The sequence below is a fragment of the Thamnophis sirtalis genome, unplaced genomic scaffold, assembly GCF_051295495.1.
Source record: "Thamnophis sirtalis isolate CommonGarterSnake01/CBP01778 unplaced genomic scaffold, rThaSir2_p1.2 scaffold_2, whole genome shotgun sequence".
In the NCBI taxonomy this organism is placed as follows: Eukaryota; Metazoa; Chordata; class Lepidosauria; order Squamata; family Natricidae; genus Thamnophis; species Thamnophis sirtalis.
The window spans coordinates 144949613-144969201 of NW_028261382.1; the positions used below are offsets into that span (position 1 = coordinate 144949613).

The window sequence follows — 19589 nt, forward strand, 5'->3', positions numbered from 1 at the left end:
GGCCCTTAGGTCAATAGACGTAAAGTTGATTTAATAAGTCAATATGCCTTATTTTAATTTAGATTAAGTTTTTGTCTGATTCAGCACTTTAGCTGTCTTTTTATAAATAAAAATCTCATGTCAATTTATTATTAAAATTTATGTCAAATATAAAATGTTTTCTGTAGGACTAGAAATCCCCTGTTGACTTATTATTTTTAAGCATTTCCAACCCAGTATTTTGAAAGTGACCTTCCTGTTTTTATTGTGCCCTTTTAGATGCTGCATCAGCTATTGCTCAAAAGGAATTCAACCATTAATTTGTACAGCTGGCTCCCGACAATAAGGGCACACTTTATTCTTATTTTATAGATCTTACAGTGCAGAAATATCAATGTATTGGACTTAGATAATAATTTTCATTTTTTATGTTATCTTTCTGGAATTGAAGTGTTAAAAAAACGATCACTTGTTGAACTTAAACTAAACCAGACTTCTAAATGTGCATTAAATGCAAAAAGATACTTTAATTCAGTTAGAGTGTGCTGCAGAATGTTTCTGACGATGAGATGAGTTCTCAATGGGAAAATATAGCTGTGGAGTTTCCATTTATGTGAAAATTGCTCTTTTACTGTGCAATCCCCTTGATAAGATTATTTTTTTCTGTCTTTTGATTTACTTTCTTATTAAGAGTTACATTCATAAATCTGTATTTTTCTTCTTAGGCATTGATTTTAAAGTAAAAACAATTTCATGTGATAATACAACTATGAAACTTCAAATATGGTAAGTTTTATAAGGAATATAATTAGCTTTGGTCTAATTCTTGATATATGCATCAGGATATATACACTTACAAGCCTAATGTGTATGCACATTGATTGACTATGCCAGTCAAGTCAATTTTTGACTCCTGGTGACTGCTTGGATGAGGCAGAATTCTTGGCAAAATTTGGAGAGTGATTTGCCATTGCCTCCTTCCTGGGCTGAGTAACTGGCCCAAAGCACGCAGGTGGCTTGTGCCTCAGAATGGGATTAGATCTCATGGTCTCCCAGATTATACCCTGGTACCTTAAACACAGCACTAGACTGGTTCTGATGTATTCAGAATAGGCCATAAACTGGGTGAAAAGAAACTTTCTTTCATAGGGCAAAAGTCTTCAGATTAAGAATCTTTTCTATAGCCAAGATTCCAGTATCTGCTCTGGAACAGTTTTCTCATGTAGAAGGCCTAAGATATATATATCAAAGGAAAACCAACAGGATCATTCGAATTTCCACAAGTCAGTCCTGCTTCTACTTTTAATTCATAGATACTGTAATTGCACTGAGTACACGTGGCTCTTTGTCTACAGTTCTGCGGTGAAAAATAGTGCTAAATTATCTATTATAATTTATTTTAGGGATACAGCTGGCCAGGAAAGATTTCATACATTAACTACTAATTTTTTCCGAGGAGCACATGGATTTGTTCTTGTTTATGATATCACAGATGGAAAAAGCTTTCAAGGAATTTCACACTGGATGAAAGATATATATGAGGTAAGCTCTTCTGGCCTCTTTTCACCCCTCCCTTGAGTCTAGCTGGAGATTCCATCACAAGATTGAATCCATAAATGGCACATACAGCACAGGAAATCAAAGGAGCACAGCAGCTATTTTGAATATTTTCTCTTTATGGAGGCTAGGGGTGGAGGAATTGGTATTTTCCAGCATTAAATTGTTGTAAACAAAATCAGGGTCCCAACTTTAGTATGGTGCTCATTTATCTTCTATTTCAATTATGGAATCCTTACAGATAAAATTACTTAGCAGAATTTTACAATTATCCAGATATATAGCAGATGGTTGGAGTGTACAAAGTTGAAAGTTGAAAACTTTGCTATTGGATAGCAATTGCCAATTATTGGCTGTACATAATTCCCCACACACATAAAATAAAAATAATTAAGTAAAAATAATTTTTCCCATTGGCTTGTCTATTTGTCTATATATCTTAATAAATTTCAATCTAGGTAAATACAGTGTATAGTTAGAAACAGTGTATAGTTTTAAAATTCTGTTCCCTTGGATTATCCCCTGAATATTTACTTTCCTTGGGTTATAAATAAGCAGTAATGGCTCCATGACAATATATTAAAGATGTAAACCTTCAACAAGATATTAGATCCTAAATTGGTAGAATCAGAAAGTGGCTCATCCGTCTTTCCAACTAGGATGGCTTATTCTTTTTTGCTTACTCACTAAATATAAGAGGGAGTTTGCTAAATCAAAATTTCACTTGCTACTTTGGTAGTTTTAAATGGTAAATTTAGTAACATTTTACTTAAAGAAACATACATAAACTTGTAGATCAAAAACAATAGCAAATATATTTTTTATTGTGGAATATGCTAATTTTTATAGAAAGAGTGACTTCCCAGATAGCACAGATTTATTTTACATTTCCATATTTCTTTCAGTTAAAAATAATATACCATGTTACAAAATTATGTGACATTAGATATTAGTAAACATCTGAATAAACCTAGCATTGTCTTAAGAATAATAATAAAGGACAATTTGATTCTTATCTGGAAAAGTATTGATTAATATGCCGAGAAGCCAGAAACCTATTGTCTTTATACAATATTTTATTATTTCTAAATGTTTGCTAGCCTTGGCCTTTGGCTGTAAAGAATACTTTATCTACTACATGCTAACTTAATCATATTTACTGGTTTGAGAGGCTTGTTTGCAAAAATATAAGAAAAGTCTATTGCATTTAGATTGGAGTCATTTAATCCATTCTTTATTATAAGAGTTAATTGGATATTTTCAAAAAGCCCACAATTAGGTATGATGTTAATAAACTTCATATGCTATTGCTACTTTGATATTGTATTCACTGAAATGTTCCTGTAACAGTTAAAGTTTTCTTTAGCCAGCTTTGCTAATGGCTTGATAGCTAATTTTGTATGCTACTGTCTATCATATTATATACTATTTTATAAAGGTACTAAAACCAGCAATTCTTATTTTGTAGTGTTGAAATCCATGTATTAATTATTATGAAATAGAAGCACCTCCCCCAATTTGTTTCAAATTTACAATTTCATTAGGTGAACATGCATTTTAGATTTTAAAAAATTAAAGTATTTTTGCCTTAATATTCTGCTCTAGCACTTAACCTGAGCTAAATATTAGGCCTCTTAGATGAGTCACTATAACCTGTCGAACTGCATTCTAATCTAACTGAAAGAAATGATGTATTTACAAAATTGCAATCTTCATGTTAGTAGCTTATGGCTTATGAAGCACTTTATGCATCTTAGGGAGCCCTCTTAAGGACACTTCAATTTCTTGCTATTCCTTTTTAATAGCAAGAATTAATCTCCTTCAAGCAATTAAAATGTATTTTGTAGTACAAAGTACATGTTCCTGTTTTATGCATGAGGTATACAAAAGTGCTGTTGTGTCTTCTTTTTTTTGTATTATGTGTATTGTTTGGATGTGAACAATATCTGTAGTTATTTTTATTGGGCAAAATATGTTTTTCTAATGCTCTTTGCTCCTAAGCAAAATTAATTCCTTGCCTCCTAATTAAGTGGCTATGTGTAAACTTTAATCCACCAGGTGATTTTGAATGATTAACAATTGAGGAATAAAACATTTATTTGAAAAGTAGAAAAAGGATAAAATGAGGTTAAAAAGCAGATAAGCAAAGAAAACCGTGATTTCTTCAGTTCCACTACCAGTAATAATTTCAAGCAGCTGTTAGTGTTTGTGTCAAATCACATCTCATTGCATGTTAATTGCAAAGATATGTTAAATAGCAGATCTGCTTAGGCTCCCAGATTTTTTAGATAATCCAGAGCAAGGCTGCCCTTGTATTGAGTCTCTATGTAATCAATTACTTTGGTATACTAATGTGGAAAACTACTATTGAACTACTCCTCCTAGTGGCTGATAAAAAACATAATGCTGCTCATAAGGAATCCAGAATATGAATTAATTGTTCTTAGTTTTTAGAGCTGAAAAATCAGACTCAAGTTCTCCTATAATAAAGAAGCTATCTGCTCTTGGTTTAAGGAATAAATGGGAAAAGAAGCCAAATTAAATTCTTGATTTCTCAAAGCAATGTTGATTATCTGAATTGGGCAAATAGTACCACAAGGAAGGAATCTGTGTTAAGATTTTAATTTAAAGTAATATGTAAATGTATTTTTGCAGAAATTTTTTAAATGTATTTTCTGATATGACTGCTTTAATTCAATATTGAATAAAGATACACATATCTGAAAAGTAGAGAAGAATTTTATAGTTTGTTTTTAAATGTAAGAATTTTAGTCAGTTTTTAGAAAGCAAATAAAATTAAATCTTTTCTAATTAATACAAATTATTATATGATATACTTATCTATTCACAATTCTGTATTTTAGGAATGTAATATAATTTTATGTAGGGGAGCTATTGACTTTAATGAGTAAAGCTCCAGTGCCTATTGGGGGGAAAAAATCAACATTTTGGTCCACCACAGGTTAGATTGATTCATTATTTTAAGCCTGTACTCTGATAATGAGGTTATTTCATTTTAGAAACTGCATTATATTGAACATCAGCTGCATTTATGAAATGAGATTAGTTGAGTAAATTAGAAAAGATGAAATGGCAGACCTTAATAAATCTTATCTAGTGCTCTGCTGCTAAAACTGAGCAATACAGTTATGATGAGTAGGTATGCGGGATACTAATAACTCTATTGACTGTCATGAATAATAATGCTGTTCCTTTGCATATTTTCTGTGTGTTGGGGTGATATTTCTGTTTTACGCTAAAATATATGAGATCACTGTACTCATGTAACTTAACAGATGCAAAGCAAGTGGTCTTCTTGTTTTATTCTATTTACATGTCTTTCTTTTTGTTAAGAGTTAATTAGTTTAACTTTCCTGGCTTTAGCATAATTCTATTTAAAACTTATAGGGTAAGAGTGTGATTTCTATAGACTTTTTAAGGCTAATCTGACCACTTCAATTCTTGGAATCCTTGGGTGGGAACTGAGATCTATAAATGTTGAAATGAAGTAGAAAAGTTCCATACTTTGATACATTGCATATAAATTTCCAAGTTCATATTGTATTGAGTAATAGGTGGCTTGTTTTAAAAATATTTCATGCATAATTGCAATTTGTGACTATTTTTAATAGCTATCTGGCTTGGCTCAAGTTTTCCTAAACATTTGTAGAAATGTTGTGCAGTTCTTAACATATGCCAGAATGAGCTAAGAAGTGGACAGTTCCCTTATAATAATTAACTTGGAAGCAAATAAGGAATGAGATGATTCATTTGTTCAGTTTCATTCATTGAATATTTGTTCTCTTGATTGGTTGAAGTTTTCCTCAGGTTTACATTTTTTGTCTATTTGGGTGTAATAAGTTTTTACTTTTCAGATAGAGAAAATGTATATTGTAAGACTAGGCAAAAGAATACTACAACTATATTTCAATTTATTCATACTCATATTCTGTCTATTTATAGAAAGTAGGTGAAAATACAGACATAATACTGCTGGGTAACAAGTGTGATAAGGAGGCAGAACGTATAATTTCAAAAAACAAAGGAGAAAAGGTAGGCATGTATTATAAGTGATTGCCTTGTTGCTTAAATGTTTTAGGGTACATTTAAAAAATATATTCATGCATTATGACCATAAATGCAGTTGTTTACTATCGCAGAATAGCAGCCTGTTTCAATACTAAAGGACAATATAGCAAAGAATTATTTCCAATACTCCTTCTATAATTGGGACACTGCAAAAATAAACCAGTAGCAAAAATACTTAGAAATTAAATCTAAAACTTCTATTTTTCTTAATTTCATCCAATTTTTAAAAATATTATAAAACACTGCATTTAAAATATTATGGGTAGAGTTATAGAGTGGAATCCAAGGGTGTAAGGGTGGGCTTCTATTCACAGGATTATACTTTTCTTGTTGCCTTTAGTTGTCCCTGATATGGATTCAAAATTTGCTTTAACACTGTCTTCCAACTGAATGCTCCAATGACCTATTAGCAACGGAAGCTATTATTAACAACAGAAAGAGTACATTTAATTTCAATAGTTTTTAAAAAACTCTTCTTAAATTTTTAACAAGATAAAAACAATACAATTTTAGACAATAGGAAAAATAAAGAAAAATAATAAACAGACAAAGGAAAAAATATTTAAGAAATGACATACAATTTTCTTCACAGTGAGTACAGTATAGATGCATTTATATTTTGTCCGCTCTAAGGTTAAATCATAATTGGATTTCATTATAAATTAGAAAGTATGAGACAAGTCAATTCATTTAAAATTTGTTGGAGATTTTGAAAAAAAACAACCCATGAGCTGCTTGCTAAGATTTATTTTATGCCCTACAATCTTACAAAAAAAAATGTTAAATAGAAAATAGAACACTTTCAGAAATTATTTTATTTCTGTCTTCTTCCACTCTCTACATATTTAATATTTTAAAATAATATCTCCCTTGAATATTTCACCCTGGATGCAAAAGGGAACGAGTTCATTTGTGGCTCTCAGAATTCCTTCCGACTCGGTTGTCAAAAATCAGTATTCCTGAATTTTATAACTTCTCAAATGAATATAAAAAGAGAAAGTGGCCCAAACAATCATCCAATAGACATACCCCAGGAAAAAAAACACCTTCATACTATAGATTGAATTTGGTATGACAGGTATTTCAAGTAGCATTCAAGAAAATTACAGTTCTTTTTTAAGTATTTGTGACAACACAGCTATGGTAAAAATTATCATAATAAATGATCACAAGGTGGCAGTGTTGAGATATCTCATTGGTTCACTTTAAGTATTTCAGCTCATTTTCCAATTTTCTATGACTACCCTACAATTGTTAGCTTACTAGTGGAACAAAATCCATGGTTTCCTTTCCTTAATCTGCCTCTTGCCTCAGTTTCCTTTATGTTCTGAATTGCCTCTTAAATGAAACTTATCTGGATTCATGCAGTACACTGAACCATAAACTCATCACATGGACTGACTTCACATAACATGCTGGGTTGAAACCTAGTTGTTAGTGTGCAAACCCAAGACACTTTCTTTTCTCATTCACACAACACTTTCTACGTTTCTTTTAATGCAAGTTTCATAGCAGGAAAAGGACTTTCACTTGGGCGAGGTTGTAGAAATCTTCCTGTTATCCATGTTTTAATTTGCTTCCCTTAGATTTGCTTTTGCTGGCACAAGTGAGTCTTTATTATTATTCCAAACAATCAATTATAGAAACTAGAGGAAGGCAATAATTACAGGTGTTCAAAATAGCTATAAATTCTCTGCTTTCCCCATGGAAATAAAATAAAAATAAAGATATTTGCCATGGAGCTATACTGAATTCAGGTGACTCAATGATATTTGCTACTCAAAAAAGCAGTCGTCCCCCCCCCCCCAACTTTCCTATTTTTTCCAAAATGTCTCCTATAGAAGCTGCATTTGAAATGTAGGGGTTCCCATATGGTGGCTTGTAGAATAAACATCTGAAATCATGTTATTTAGTTACTTTTGCTGACTCACTGATGGCTGGCGGGGTGGGGTTTATCTACGGAGAAGCATTAACAGGGATTATGAGAACTATCTATAGCAGTGATGGCGAACCTTTTTGGCACCAAGTGCCAAAAAGGGAGTGTGTGTGTGTGTGTGTGCTCGTCTGGGATGCGACCCTGAAGAGGAGCTGCCCAATGGGCATGTGTGCACTGGAAAATGAACTTCCGGTTTCCGGCACGTGCGTGTGCACCGGCCAGCTAGTCTTCTGGTTACTGGCGTGTATGACAATCAGCTGGTTGTTGCGCATGCTCATGCTGGAAAACAGAAGACCAGCTCTTCCGGTTTCTGGCACTGCTGCATGCACTGAGGCCAGCTGATTGTAACATGCATATGCACGCCAGAAACCTGGAAGAGGGACAGGCAATGCCGCTCATGCTATGTGACATGGCTTCATGTGCCACTTCGGGCATACGTGCCATAGGTTCGCTCTCACAGATCTATAGGATTACTATCAACTGAAAACATACTATTAAAGTTTAACATACTTTGGAATGTAGTATAAATTATTTTTAATTCTGTAGGTTTATCTGGTTCCGTTCAGTCTGGCAAAGATACTTCACATCATTTACTATCTGATCTTTTTACTGGGTATCTCAACAACTAAACATGATTATGGTTGCATTGAAAACATGCTGCACCATATGCTCCACTATGATGTCTATTTTCATCACTTTTAATGTAAAGTATCTGCTGGTTATAAGCAACAAATGTACCATCTTCGAGAATATCAACCTTTGTGTACTACAGATTTGAACCTAATAACTTTTATTGTGGCCCCAGGAACCAGCTAGACCCAAAGTAGCGGCTCCAGTATTATTCAGAGAGAAGAAAGATGGCTCCTTTCGTCTCTGTGTTAACTTTAAAAATCTTAACTGCATTTCTGCCCAAAATCTCTACCTTTACCACTGATGAAGGACATGCTAGCGCAACTAGGGAAGGGGAAGCTCTTCACTAAATTGGACCTGCGGGAAGCATACTATCGGGTCAGAATTAAAGAGGGAGACGAGTGGAAAACTGCATTCAATTGCCCTCTTGGTTGTTTTCAATTTCGAGTTATGCCGTTTGGACTCCAGGGGGCGCCAGCGGTCTTCTTGTGCGCATGTGCAAACTGTGGATGGCTGCCGTTTCTTCCCCGCTCCGACTAGGTAGGCGAAAAGACACTAAAAATACCACTGAACCTAGCCAGAATCCATGCGGGAAGGAGCCCCAATGGTAGAGGGTGATCCAGGGGACACGAGCAGGCGGTTATTGGGGGGTCGCCGTTTTTCGAGCGGCTCCCAGTCCATGCGACCGCCCTCGGTAGTCCTCCTACCATCTGGCTGTAAAGGAATGGCGGCATGCTGATGGCACCGTTTCCCGGCGGTTTTCAATGGCCCCAGCGTCCTTCGACCTCGCTGTTTGACTCCTCGACTGGGGGAAGCCTTGAACTTAGACTCGCAGCAGACTACCGTGCCAGAGAGGGGGTGGCTGATCCGGGATGGCACTGAAGAGATCTGGCGGCTGGCCTTGCTTGCCGCCGCCGCGTTCCTCCCAGGTGCCCCCCCCCCAATCGCTTTATCAGCTTGCGACGTTTCAGACATCTTCTGGCTTTTTCCAGACATCTGGCTTTGTTTTTCGCGATTGAGAGGAGCCTGGAGGAGCCCTTGGACTTATACCAGTTTGTTTTGCTTCCGGCAGTGTTAACGAGGCCGGCGCCTTACAACTCTATTCCCCGGGCGGGAGACCCAGTAGAGCCATTCTGGACTGGACTGAACAGGGGACTATCGTGTCAGGGAGGGGGTAGCGGCCTCGGATGGCACCAAAGGGGACCGTTCGGCAGGCTTTGTTGTCACCGTTACGCCCCCCCAGGCGCCCCCCCTCTCCTGTATTACCTCAACGATTATGGAGTCTCCTTCCCTCTTTTACCATCTTTACCATCTGGCTCTTTTTGTTTACTTTGTTTACGAATTTGGACTTGGACTCTCAGACCTCCAGAGCTACGTCCCTGCTCCTTTTGTTGCGACTACGGCTGCCCACCACTGCCCCAAAAATATTATTCCAACTATCAGGGACATTACTCCATCATACCTTTGGACTTTGCCCTCTTTACTGGACTCTGCAGAGGAGAAGACTAAGAACATTAAGACCTCCTCTCTCATATTAGTACAAGCCTTGCACACATTTTTGCACAGTTGCGCAACTTTTTAATTTGTATGGTGAGTGTATGGGATATGCATGCGATTGAGTGAATGATCCCACTTTTTATTAACCTATTATCATTGTATTCTGTGTTTTTAATTACTACGTGGGGACTGTTTGGGTGAACGAATGAGTGTATTTGATTCGGAGGGCCTGTCGAGGAACGCGGGGGCCATAGGGGTGGTTGGTGGAATTACGGACACGGGAGTGGGCCAGAGCATTACGGTCTTAACAGGGAGGGGCAGATATGGCAGGGACTTTAGGGCTGGCCATTACCGGGGAAGGAGGGCTCGCTACGTTACAGAGATCCCTCCTTCCGGCCCTATGAGTCCCACTCCAAGGCCAGATGGCGCGAGTAATCAGGACCCTGGTCTCAGGCTGTTGTCGCTAAATGCCAGGTCTGTAGTTCATAAGGCTCCTCTCGTTCGGGACTTAATTTTAGACGAGAGGGCAGACCTGGCATGTATTATTGAAACCTGGCTGGGCCCGGAGGGAGGAGTCCCCCTCGTAGAGATGTGCCCAGAGGGCTTTCAGGTGCTCCATCAGCCGCGAGCTCAGGTAAGGGGTGGGGGTGTGGCCATTGTTATCCGAGAGTCTCTAGTACCTCGTAGGATCCCTGTTCAGGAGCTTGTCGGGTGTGAGTCCCTGCTGGTGAAGTTGGACCTCAAGGGTCAAGTGGGCTTGCTGTTAACGTACCTGCCTCCCAACAGCATTGCAGCAGCCCTCCCCTCGCTCCTTGAGTCGGTAGCCGAGCTGGCAATTGAATTCCCCAGGCTTATGGTTCTGGGGGATTTCAATTTGCCTTCGCTCGGCGAACACTCTGATGGAGCGCAGGAGTTCATGGCTTCCATGACAGCCATGGGCTTGACCCAAGTAATTCAGGGCCCAACCCACTCGGCTGGTCACATGCTCGACCTCGTATTTCTCTCGGAGCAGTGGACTTGTGATCTTGGTCTGAGGCGTAGTGAGATCGTACCCCTGTCGTGGTCAGACCACTGCCTACTGAGGCTTGACTTTTGGAGACCAAACCCCCACTGTAGGGAGGAGGAACCAACCAGGTGGTTCCGCCCCAGGCGACTTATGGACCCGTCGGGTTTTCAGATGGAGCTTGGGGTCATTCCTGATACTTTCGCCCGCAGTCCAGCGGAGACTCTGGTTGCTGCTTGGAATTCAGCAGCGACAGGGGCTCTTAACCGGATTGTGCCTTTACGGCCGCTCCGAGGCAGTGGATCCAGGAGGGCTCCTTGGTTTACTGAGGAACTCCGGGAGATGAAGCGCTGAAAGAGACGCCTAGAGCACTGAGGAGATCCAGAAAATCCGAGTCGGACCGAGCACTTTTAACATCTAGCATCAGAGCCTACATCCGAGCAATTAGGACGTCAAAAAGAACATATATTGCCTCTCTGATTGCTTCCGCTGAGTCGCGCCCAGCCGCCTTGTTCAGGATAACCCGTTCCCTCCTAAACAGGAGGGATACGAGCGATCCTTTGCAGGGCAGAGCTGAGGACTACGTCCAATTCCTCGCGGATAAAGTTGCTCGGTTTCGGACGGATCTGGACTCCAATCCCGCAGTACCAGCTGAGGCACCAAGGGATAATCTGGTAGAACATCACTGGATTGATTTTCAAGCTGTTACCCCTGAGGACGTGGACAAGGCCATGAGAGCTGTAAGTGCCTCCACATGTGTACTGGACCCGTGCCCCTCCTGGCTGGTTGTTAACAGCAGGGAGGTGACACGGGGCTGGATCCAGGCGGTTGTTGCCGCCTCCCTTCGGGAGGGGGTCTTTCCCCCCGCATTAAAAGCGGCGGTGGTGAGACCCCTCCTGAAGAAACCATCTTTGGATCCAGCCGTCCTAAACAACTATCGTCCAGTCTCCAACCTCCCCTTTGTGGGGAAGGTTGTTGAGAAGGTGGTGGCCTTTCAGCTCCAGCGGTCCTTGGAGGAAACCAGTTATCTAGATCCCTTCCAGTCTGGTTTCAGGCCTGGCTACAGCACGGAAACCGCTTTGGTCGCGTTGATCGATGATCTCTGGAGAGCCAGGGATGGAGGTCATGCCTCCATCCTAGTACTCCTTGACCTCTCTGCGGCTTTCGATACCATCAACCATGGTATCCTTCTGCGACGACTGCGGGAGGTGGGGGTGGGAGGCACTGTTTTACGGTGGTTCTCCTCTTACCTCTCGGGCAGGTCGTAGTCGGTGTTAGTCGGAGGGCAGAGATCGACCCCTAGGCCCCTAACGTATGGGGTGCCGCAGGGTTCGGTCCTGTCCCCCCGCCTCTTTAATATCTACATGAAACCGCTGGGTGAGATCATTTGACGGCACGGGATAAAATACCACCAGTATGCGGACGATACACAGCTGTATCTGTCTGCCCCGTGCCAACTCAATGAAGTGATGGACGTGATGAGCCAGGGCCTGGAGGCTGTTAGGGAATGGATGGGAGTTAACAAGCTTGTTCTCAATCCAGATAAGACCGAGTGGCTGCTGTGCTTCCCTCCCACTAATTGGCCAAGTGTTCCATCTCTCAGGCTGGGGGGTCAAATTGTACGCCCCTCAGATAGGGTCCGCAACTTGGGAGTCCTCCTGGACCCACAGCTGACTTTTGAACACCATTTGTCAGCTGTGACCAGGGGGGCATTTGCCCAGGTTCACCTGGTACACCAGTTGCGTCCCTACCTGAACCGGGAGGCTCTCACAACAGTCACTCGTGCCCTTGTGACCTCTAGGCTGGATTACTGCAACGTGCTCTACATGGGGCTGCCCTTGAAGAGTATTCGGCGACTTCAGCTTGTCCAGAATGCAGCCGCGCGAGCGATCGTGGGTGCGCCTCGTTTCACCCACGTAACACCTATCCTCCGCGAACTGCACTGGCTGCCTGTTGATCTCCGGATTCGCTTCAAGGTGCTAGTTGTCATCTACAAAGCCCTTCATGGTATTGGATCTGGATACTTGAGAGACCGCCTGCTGCCAATTACCTCCACTAGACCAATAAGATCCCACAGACTAGGCCTCCTCCGAATTCCATCAGCCGCCCAGTGCCGACTGGCGACTACCCGGAGGAGGGCCTTCTCTGTGGCTGCTCCGACCCTGTGGAACGAACTCCCCGTGGAGATTCGTACCCTCACCACCCTCCAGGCCTTCCGCACAGCCCTTAAAACCTGGCTGTTCCAACAGGCTTGGGGCTAAAGACTTGCAGCCCCACTCCGAATGGTATGATTGTTGTGTTTTTAGCTGTGTATGGTCTTTTTGTTCTGTAATTTTGTTTGTTTTCCCCCCTCCCTTGAATTGTGAGCCGCCCTGAGTCCCCTCAGGGATAAGGGCGGCATACAAATAAAGTAAATTCAAATAAATTCAAATTCAAGTTTTACATGACCATCTTTACAAAGGCGTGATGGTCTATCTAGATGATATCCTTATTTACATGGAAACACATGAAGAACACGTGAAACTTGTTCGCACAGTGCTCAAAAAACTCCGTGCAGCAGAACTGTATGCCAAATTATCTAAGTGCGAATTTCATCAGGAGAAGGTAGATTACCTAGGCTATCGAATCTCCCGCAAAGGGATAGAGATGGACCCGGCAAAGGTTAAAGCAGTCACCGAATGGGAAGCCCCCCACACACGTAAACAGTTGCAGAGCTTCTTAGGGTTTGCCAACTTCTATCGTCAATTTATTCCTTCTTTTGCTAAGATCGCTCTGCTAATCACAAACCTCCTGAAGTCAAAAGGAGGGGCAAAGCCGAAACCTAGCAAAAACTGGACTATGGAATGTCAGGCTGCTTTCGAGAAATTGAAACGTCTGTTCGCAGAGGAACCGGTCCTCAAACACCCAGACATGGACGCACCTTTTGTGGTCCAAGCTGATGCTAGTGATGTGGCAGTGGGGGGCGGTACTGCTTCAAGCGAATGCACAGGGGAAATTACAACCCTGTGCTTACACCTCTCGTAAGCTAACGGACATGAAGAGACGCTGGGCTATTTGGGAGAAGGAAGCTTTTGCTGTTCGTTGGGCTTTGATGACCTGGCGTCACTTCCTAGAGGGCACAAAACACCCTTTTGAGGTATGGACTGACCACAAGAATTTGGAGGCGTTAAAGACCCCCAGAAACCGTCTCCTAAACAAATGCGGTGGGCACAACATTTCAATAGATTCAATTTCACTTTGAAATATATCCCCGGTGGGAAAATTTTTATGGCTGATGCTTTATCCAGACTCCCACAGTACAACGGTTCGAGATTCAGTGTTGTCCAGCCTGTCATACCTATGAGACGTCTGGCCGCTCCTGTTGTCACCAGGAGTCAGGCGACCTCTAAGTTAGAGGTCACACAAGACCTTGTAACTGACCTCAAGAGGGCTCTTACAAATGATGAGTGGTTCCAGCAACATACCAATGAGTGCACCATGAAAGATGAACTTCCTTGGGTTAGTGCTAAGTTGTACATGCCTACATCCGTTAGACCCATGGTCCTTCAACCTGCTCATGACTCTCGCATGGCCGGACACTTTGGGTTTGTCAAAACCCTGCACCTTGTCAAGAGGCAGTTTTGGTGGCCTTCCTTGAAAAAAGACATTGAATCTTATGTGGCTAGTTGCCCCACTTGTGCTGCAGCAAAACGCCCGCCGGGTAAACCCCAGGGGTTGCTCCAGGCGGTAGCCCACCCAGAAGCCCCGTGGAAGGAGATCTCTATGGATTTCATTGTTGAACTTCCGGAAAGTCAAGGAAATACGGTGATTTGGGTTGTCACTGACTTATTCTCCAAGCAAGTTCATTTTATTCCTTGTTCCAAGATCCCGTCCGCCAAATCCCTGGCTAAGTTGTTCATCACACATATCTATCGCTTGCATGGGGTTCCGGACCGCATCATTTCGGATAGGGGGGGGTCCAGTTCACCTCATTGTTTTGGAAAGAGTTCCTGAAATTGATTGGCTCCGCCCAGGGGTTAAGCTCTGCCCACCATCTTCAGACTAATGGAGCCTGTGAGAGGACTAATTCTGTGCTGGAACAATATCTTCGCTGTTTCATCAACTACCAGCAGGATAATTGGATGGAATTGTTGCCTCATGCTGAGGTGGCATACAATAATTCAGTACACAGTAGCACAGGTTTTACACCCTTCCGGGTGGTTTACAGACATGATTTTGTGCCCATCCCCGAGATTCCTCGTGAGAAACCACAGGTGTCATCCCTCTCCAAGTGGAATGATCGCCTTCGAGAAATATGGCCTTTAATGTACCAGGCACTAGATGCTGCACACCGTGCACACAAGAAGCAGGCGGATAGGAAAAGGGCAAAACCAAGAGACTATAAAATTGGTGATTGTATCTATTTGTCCACTAAGTTTCTTCAGACAACTCAAAAGTCTAAAAAACTGGGTCCCAAATACGTTGGCCCGTTTCCAATTATCAAAGTCATCAATCCTGTCTCCATCCGTCTCCAATTGCCTAAACATCTCAACCAGGTTTATCCTGTTTTTCATGTTAATCTCCTGAAGCCAGAACGTACTTCTCCATTGAGGGCTCCTTTTCCGCCTCCACCTGCTCCGCTTCTGATTGAGGGTGAGCAACATTTTGAAATTCGGGAGATTTTGGACTCTCATAAACTGAGAAACCGTGTTCAGTATCTTGTGGCTTGGAAACATTTCCCCCCTTCTCATACTGAATGGGTTGACAAATCCCATGTGCAGGCTCCTTGTCTGCTCCGCAGGTTCTACTCTACTTATCCCGACAAACCCGGACCTCATTTTGGATTTCTAATTCCCCCCTTCCCCTTTTTCTCTTCTATGTCATGTTGTTCGTTTGTTTGTCTGTGTTTTTTTGTTTATGCAGGTGTGACCATCCTTTTCTGGAGGAGGGCCGGATGTCAGCCTCTGCTTCGCTGCTGCTTTTCGGCTGGCATTGAAACGGGGAGGGGGGCATGGTATTTGGGCAGGGAATCATTCTGTACTGGAGGACTGTTTAATTAGGGAGTTATTCTCACCATCTCTTTCCGCATGTGGAAGGAAGGGAGTTTCCCACCAAGGCCAACTGTCCAGCATTCCATCCTGATGATGATTTTCGAAGATGTATCCCACCTGACAGTTGGGTGAAATATGATTGGACTATGGACTGGGGTACCAAGGGGAGGGGATTGAATCTTGTATTGATATCTATTGCTTTCGCGCCTTTTTATTCAGATTCAGCTTTGCTTCTTTTCGTTTGTAGCCAGTAAAAGTACACTTATTTCTGAAATATGGACTTGAGTGGTTTCTTTCTTGGTTATTAAATGAAGGGCAGTGACACCTAGTTAATAAAGGAAGTATCTGCCACAGGTTAAAGAAAGCTAGATAAATTGAAAGTGAAGGCACATCCCTTCAATCATTACTTAAATATCGCATTATAAGTTTTAGTTTAAAATGTTAATTCAGTAAATAAAGGAACAAATATGTGTAGTCAGATGGTCCTCGACTTCACCATGGGAATTAGTTTATATTTACAATGTGCGAGCCATTTTTTGAGTTAATTTTTCTAAGAATTATATTTTAAAGCAAAGTATTCCCTTATTCCCCCCTTTATTTTGCATTCCAGCTTGCTTGGGAATATGGAATACCTTTCTTTGAGACCAGTGCAAAGGATAATATAAATATTGAAAATGCATTTTTAGTTCTAGCTGAAGAAATATTGAACAAGGTAAGCAAATTGAATTTTTTTCTTATACCATTTCATATGAATTAAAAGAGACTGTTCAAGGTAAGAGATCTGTTCGCTACCTTTGTATATTTTATTCTTTATTATAATAAGAAAAAAAGCTTTAAAGAAACAAAATATGAACCAGAAAGGTTTGAGTTTTGAAAAGGTTTGTGTATATTGGCTGTATAGCTCTACCTATTTGCAATACTAACAATACCATTCTCAATGATTATTATACTAAGGTACTGAAACCAGTTCCTTCCAATTCAATAGACTGAACAATCAAACTAAGTGAAATTAATATTTGTCTATTTATTTACCTTACAGGTAATCCTGTAAGGACTTAATTAAAACTTTTATTAAACAGTCCTGCCTGTTATCGCGGCGATGATGACGCGCAGTGATGACGTCGCAGCTTTAGCGACGCGGTTTTATCACCGCTATTTTGACGGGCGCGGTTTTGTCGTGCCACGGTCTGAAGTTGCTCCCAGTGCTTTTTTTGTCTGCCTATGTTCTGTAACACCTTCCACAGCACTCTGTCCCTGCCCATGCTCCTCAGGACTCTCCAGTGGCCCTGTCCCTCTGTGGCACCCACCTATACTCCCTAGTGCTGGTCTGCAGCACCTTGATGCCCCCTATGGTACCCATGCATACAACCACGCTTTAGTGTGCCTGTTTGCAACATCCCATGCCTGCTCATTGTTCTCACTTCAGTTCTCACCTGTGAACCTGCTTGCCTGAAACTCCCAACTTCTGCTTAATGACCCACAGGGTTCCAGAGTTATGACTGCAACCGGAACTGCAGGGTTATTGTCGCTAAGCAGTGCAGTCACATGACATCACTTTACCACTGCATCACTTATTGTGGTGCATTTTGCATCCCCCAAGACATTACTACAAGGGGATGCTACTTGAATTTCTTTTCTCCACTAACAGTAATTTTATTTTAAACAATTTTATTTCAAATACGGAATAAAAAAGTAGTTCTTTATTTTACTATCTGAACACAATTCTATGGCTTTTTCCCCATCAGAATTCCTGTGTATTACTCAACTTGGATGTGGTGGAGCTAAATGAAAAACTACAAACAAGATCTTGCTGCAAATTGTGACTGTGCAAAGAAAGAGAAAGTAACTAATATTGGTGACTTGTATATATCAAAGCCTCGAATCCCTAACCTATTACTCAGTTATTACTGATACTAACAAATGAACAGATTATTTATCCATTGACACTTTATGTAATTGCTGTTCCAAGCCAAACATTAGATTTACATTATATATCATAATCATAAAAGTTATTCAGAATGGAAGAGTAAAAAAAAAAACTATCTTTGAGTTTTGGCCATCATAGCTTATTTATACAATAAACCTAAAAGGTAAACATGACATCTTTGTGAATATTTGAATTCATATTTACTAATGAACACTTTTAAATACTTTATAAAATGAGAAAAAGGAAGAAATAACCTAGAGTGAACTTAGGAATGATGGTCACTTCAAAGCCTCCAAAGCAACCCAAAATCACAGACTAACACCCAAGAAAGACCTGCAAATAAAGATTGAGCAACAACTGATTTCTCCAACTCTCTCCAAGATTCCAAAAATGCTTTTACAACACACACTTCTTCTGAGGCCTTTTAAAGACTCGCAGTCTGAGGTAACAGAACTCAACGTTTATTGAACTAGTACAACTTAGGAACAGGACGCGAACGGAGAACCTAGCCCGCCTGACAGCTATTTATACTTGACAGCTGTCAGGCGAGCACCCAATCAGCGGCGTGCAATTCTCCCACCAGCCGGCAGCCACGTCAAAGCCAATCAGCTGCTTTGGGCGCTGCCAGCTGCGTCGGGAGGATGCAACACTCCTTTCCCCCAGATTGCGCATGCGTAATCTTTTAAGTACCTATGTCTTCTGCGCACGCGCAGGGAACGCCTGGGCAGAGGAGTGTCCATTGTCATCGGAGAAGGAGGTCTGTTGCTGTGACGCAGCAGAGATGAACGCCCAGCCCCCGGACAAGCACAAATATTTGAAGGTTGGTGTCCATCCGGGGCAGCAGCGGGTGGTGCGCAGCGGAGCAGAGCACATGGATTGAGACTGGTTAGCTGCAGATGGCCGCGGTTGGGCAGGCTGGGCGGCCGACGGACAGGCAGGCCCCGGCTGCGGTGGTGGTAATGTTGAAACTGGCGTGGCCGGCTGGGGCGGCACCACGGGTGCTCAGCGGCGCAGCTGGTTTATATGGCGCCGCCATAGTCTTCCAGCGTCGAGCTGGACCCTGTAAGAGCATGGCCCAGTTAGTTCTAATATTACCCCCGGCAGCCATCTACGGTCTCCAGAGTAATTCTGCGCGAAAACCCCCTCACCCACCAGAAAAGACCTATGTGGCGCGGGGAGAGGGCTGGCGGTGGGGGCGAAGGAGTGGTGCAGGTGGTTGAGGGTTGTCCGGAGGTGGCGACCCTTTAGAACTTTGGTTGGACACCTGCTGGAGGCCTGGCAGGGGGTGGTATGTTGTGCCAGGAGGTACGTCCGGAGGCGGGCTGGCCAGGGCAGGTGGGAGAGACGGGCAAGTCCCTCCTTGGCCGAGCGCACGGCGCGCTCAGCCATGCCATTGCCCGCAGGGTGGTAGGGTGCCACCAAAGCATGGCGAATGCCCAGCCTGGCAATGTAGGAGTGGAAGGGAGCAGAGGCAAATTGAGGACCATTGTCAGAGACGATGACGTCCGGGATGCCATAGGTGGTAAAAAGGGCATCGAGAATTTGGATGGTGGCGCCGGACATGGTGGACTGCATGGGGAAAATGTCCACCCACTTAGACAGAGCATCCACCACGAGGAGGAAGGTGCAGCCGTCAACGGGGCCAAAGAAATCGAGGTGGAGGTGGCTCCACGGGGCGGAGGGAGTGTCCCAAGTCCGGGCAGGGGTGGAGGGAGGAGCTGGGTGGACGGCTTGGCACGGCGGGCACCGCTGGACCCAGGCAGCAATGTCAGGGTCCATGGAGGGCTACCAGACATAGCTGCAACCAAGAGCTTTCATTCGCACTATGCCAGGGTGGCCCTCATGAAGGCGGCGGAGCACTTGCTGGCGGAGGGCCACAGGGACAACGACCCTGGAGCCCCAGAGCAGGCAGTCCTGCAGGATGGAGAGTTTGTCTCGGTG

At 42.4% G+C, this 19589-nt stretch overlaps 1 protein-coding gene across 1 annotated transcript in view; it reads left to right on the forward strand.

Moving 5' to 3' along the window:
- The window catches only part of LOC106556490 (ras-related protein Rab-10), a 31243-nt gene extending 13382 nt beyond the window's left edge, over positions 1–17861 (forward strand). The window contains exons 2-6 of the mRNA XM_087707121.1: positions 705–765; positions 1383–1521; positions 5500–5589; positions 16332–16433; positions 17467–17861. Coding sequence (XP_087563247.1) covers positions 705–765; positions 1383–1521; positions 5500–5589; positions 16332–16433; positions 17467–17544 — 470 coding nt within the window. The 3' untranslated portion in view covers positions 17545–17861. The remainder of the gene's footprint in view (positions 1–704; positions 766–1382; positions 1522–5499; positions 5590–16331; positions 16434–17466) is intronic.
- Positions 17862–19589: the final 1728 nt, after the last annotated feature.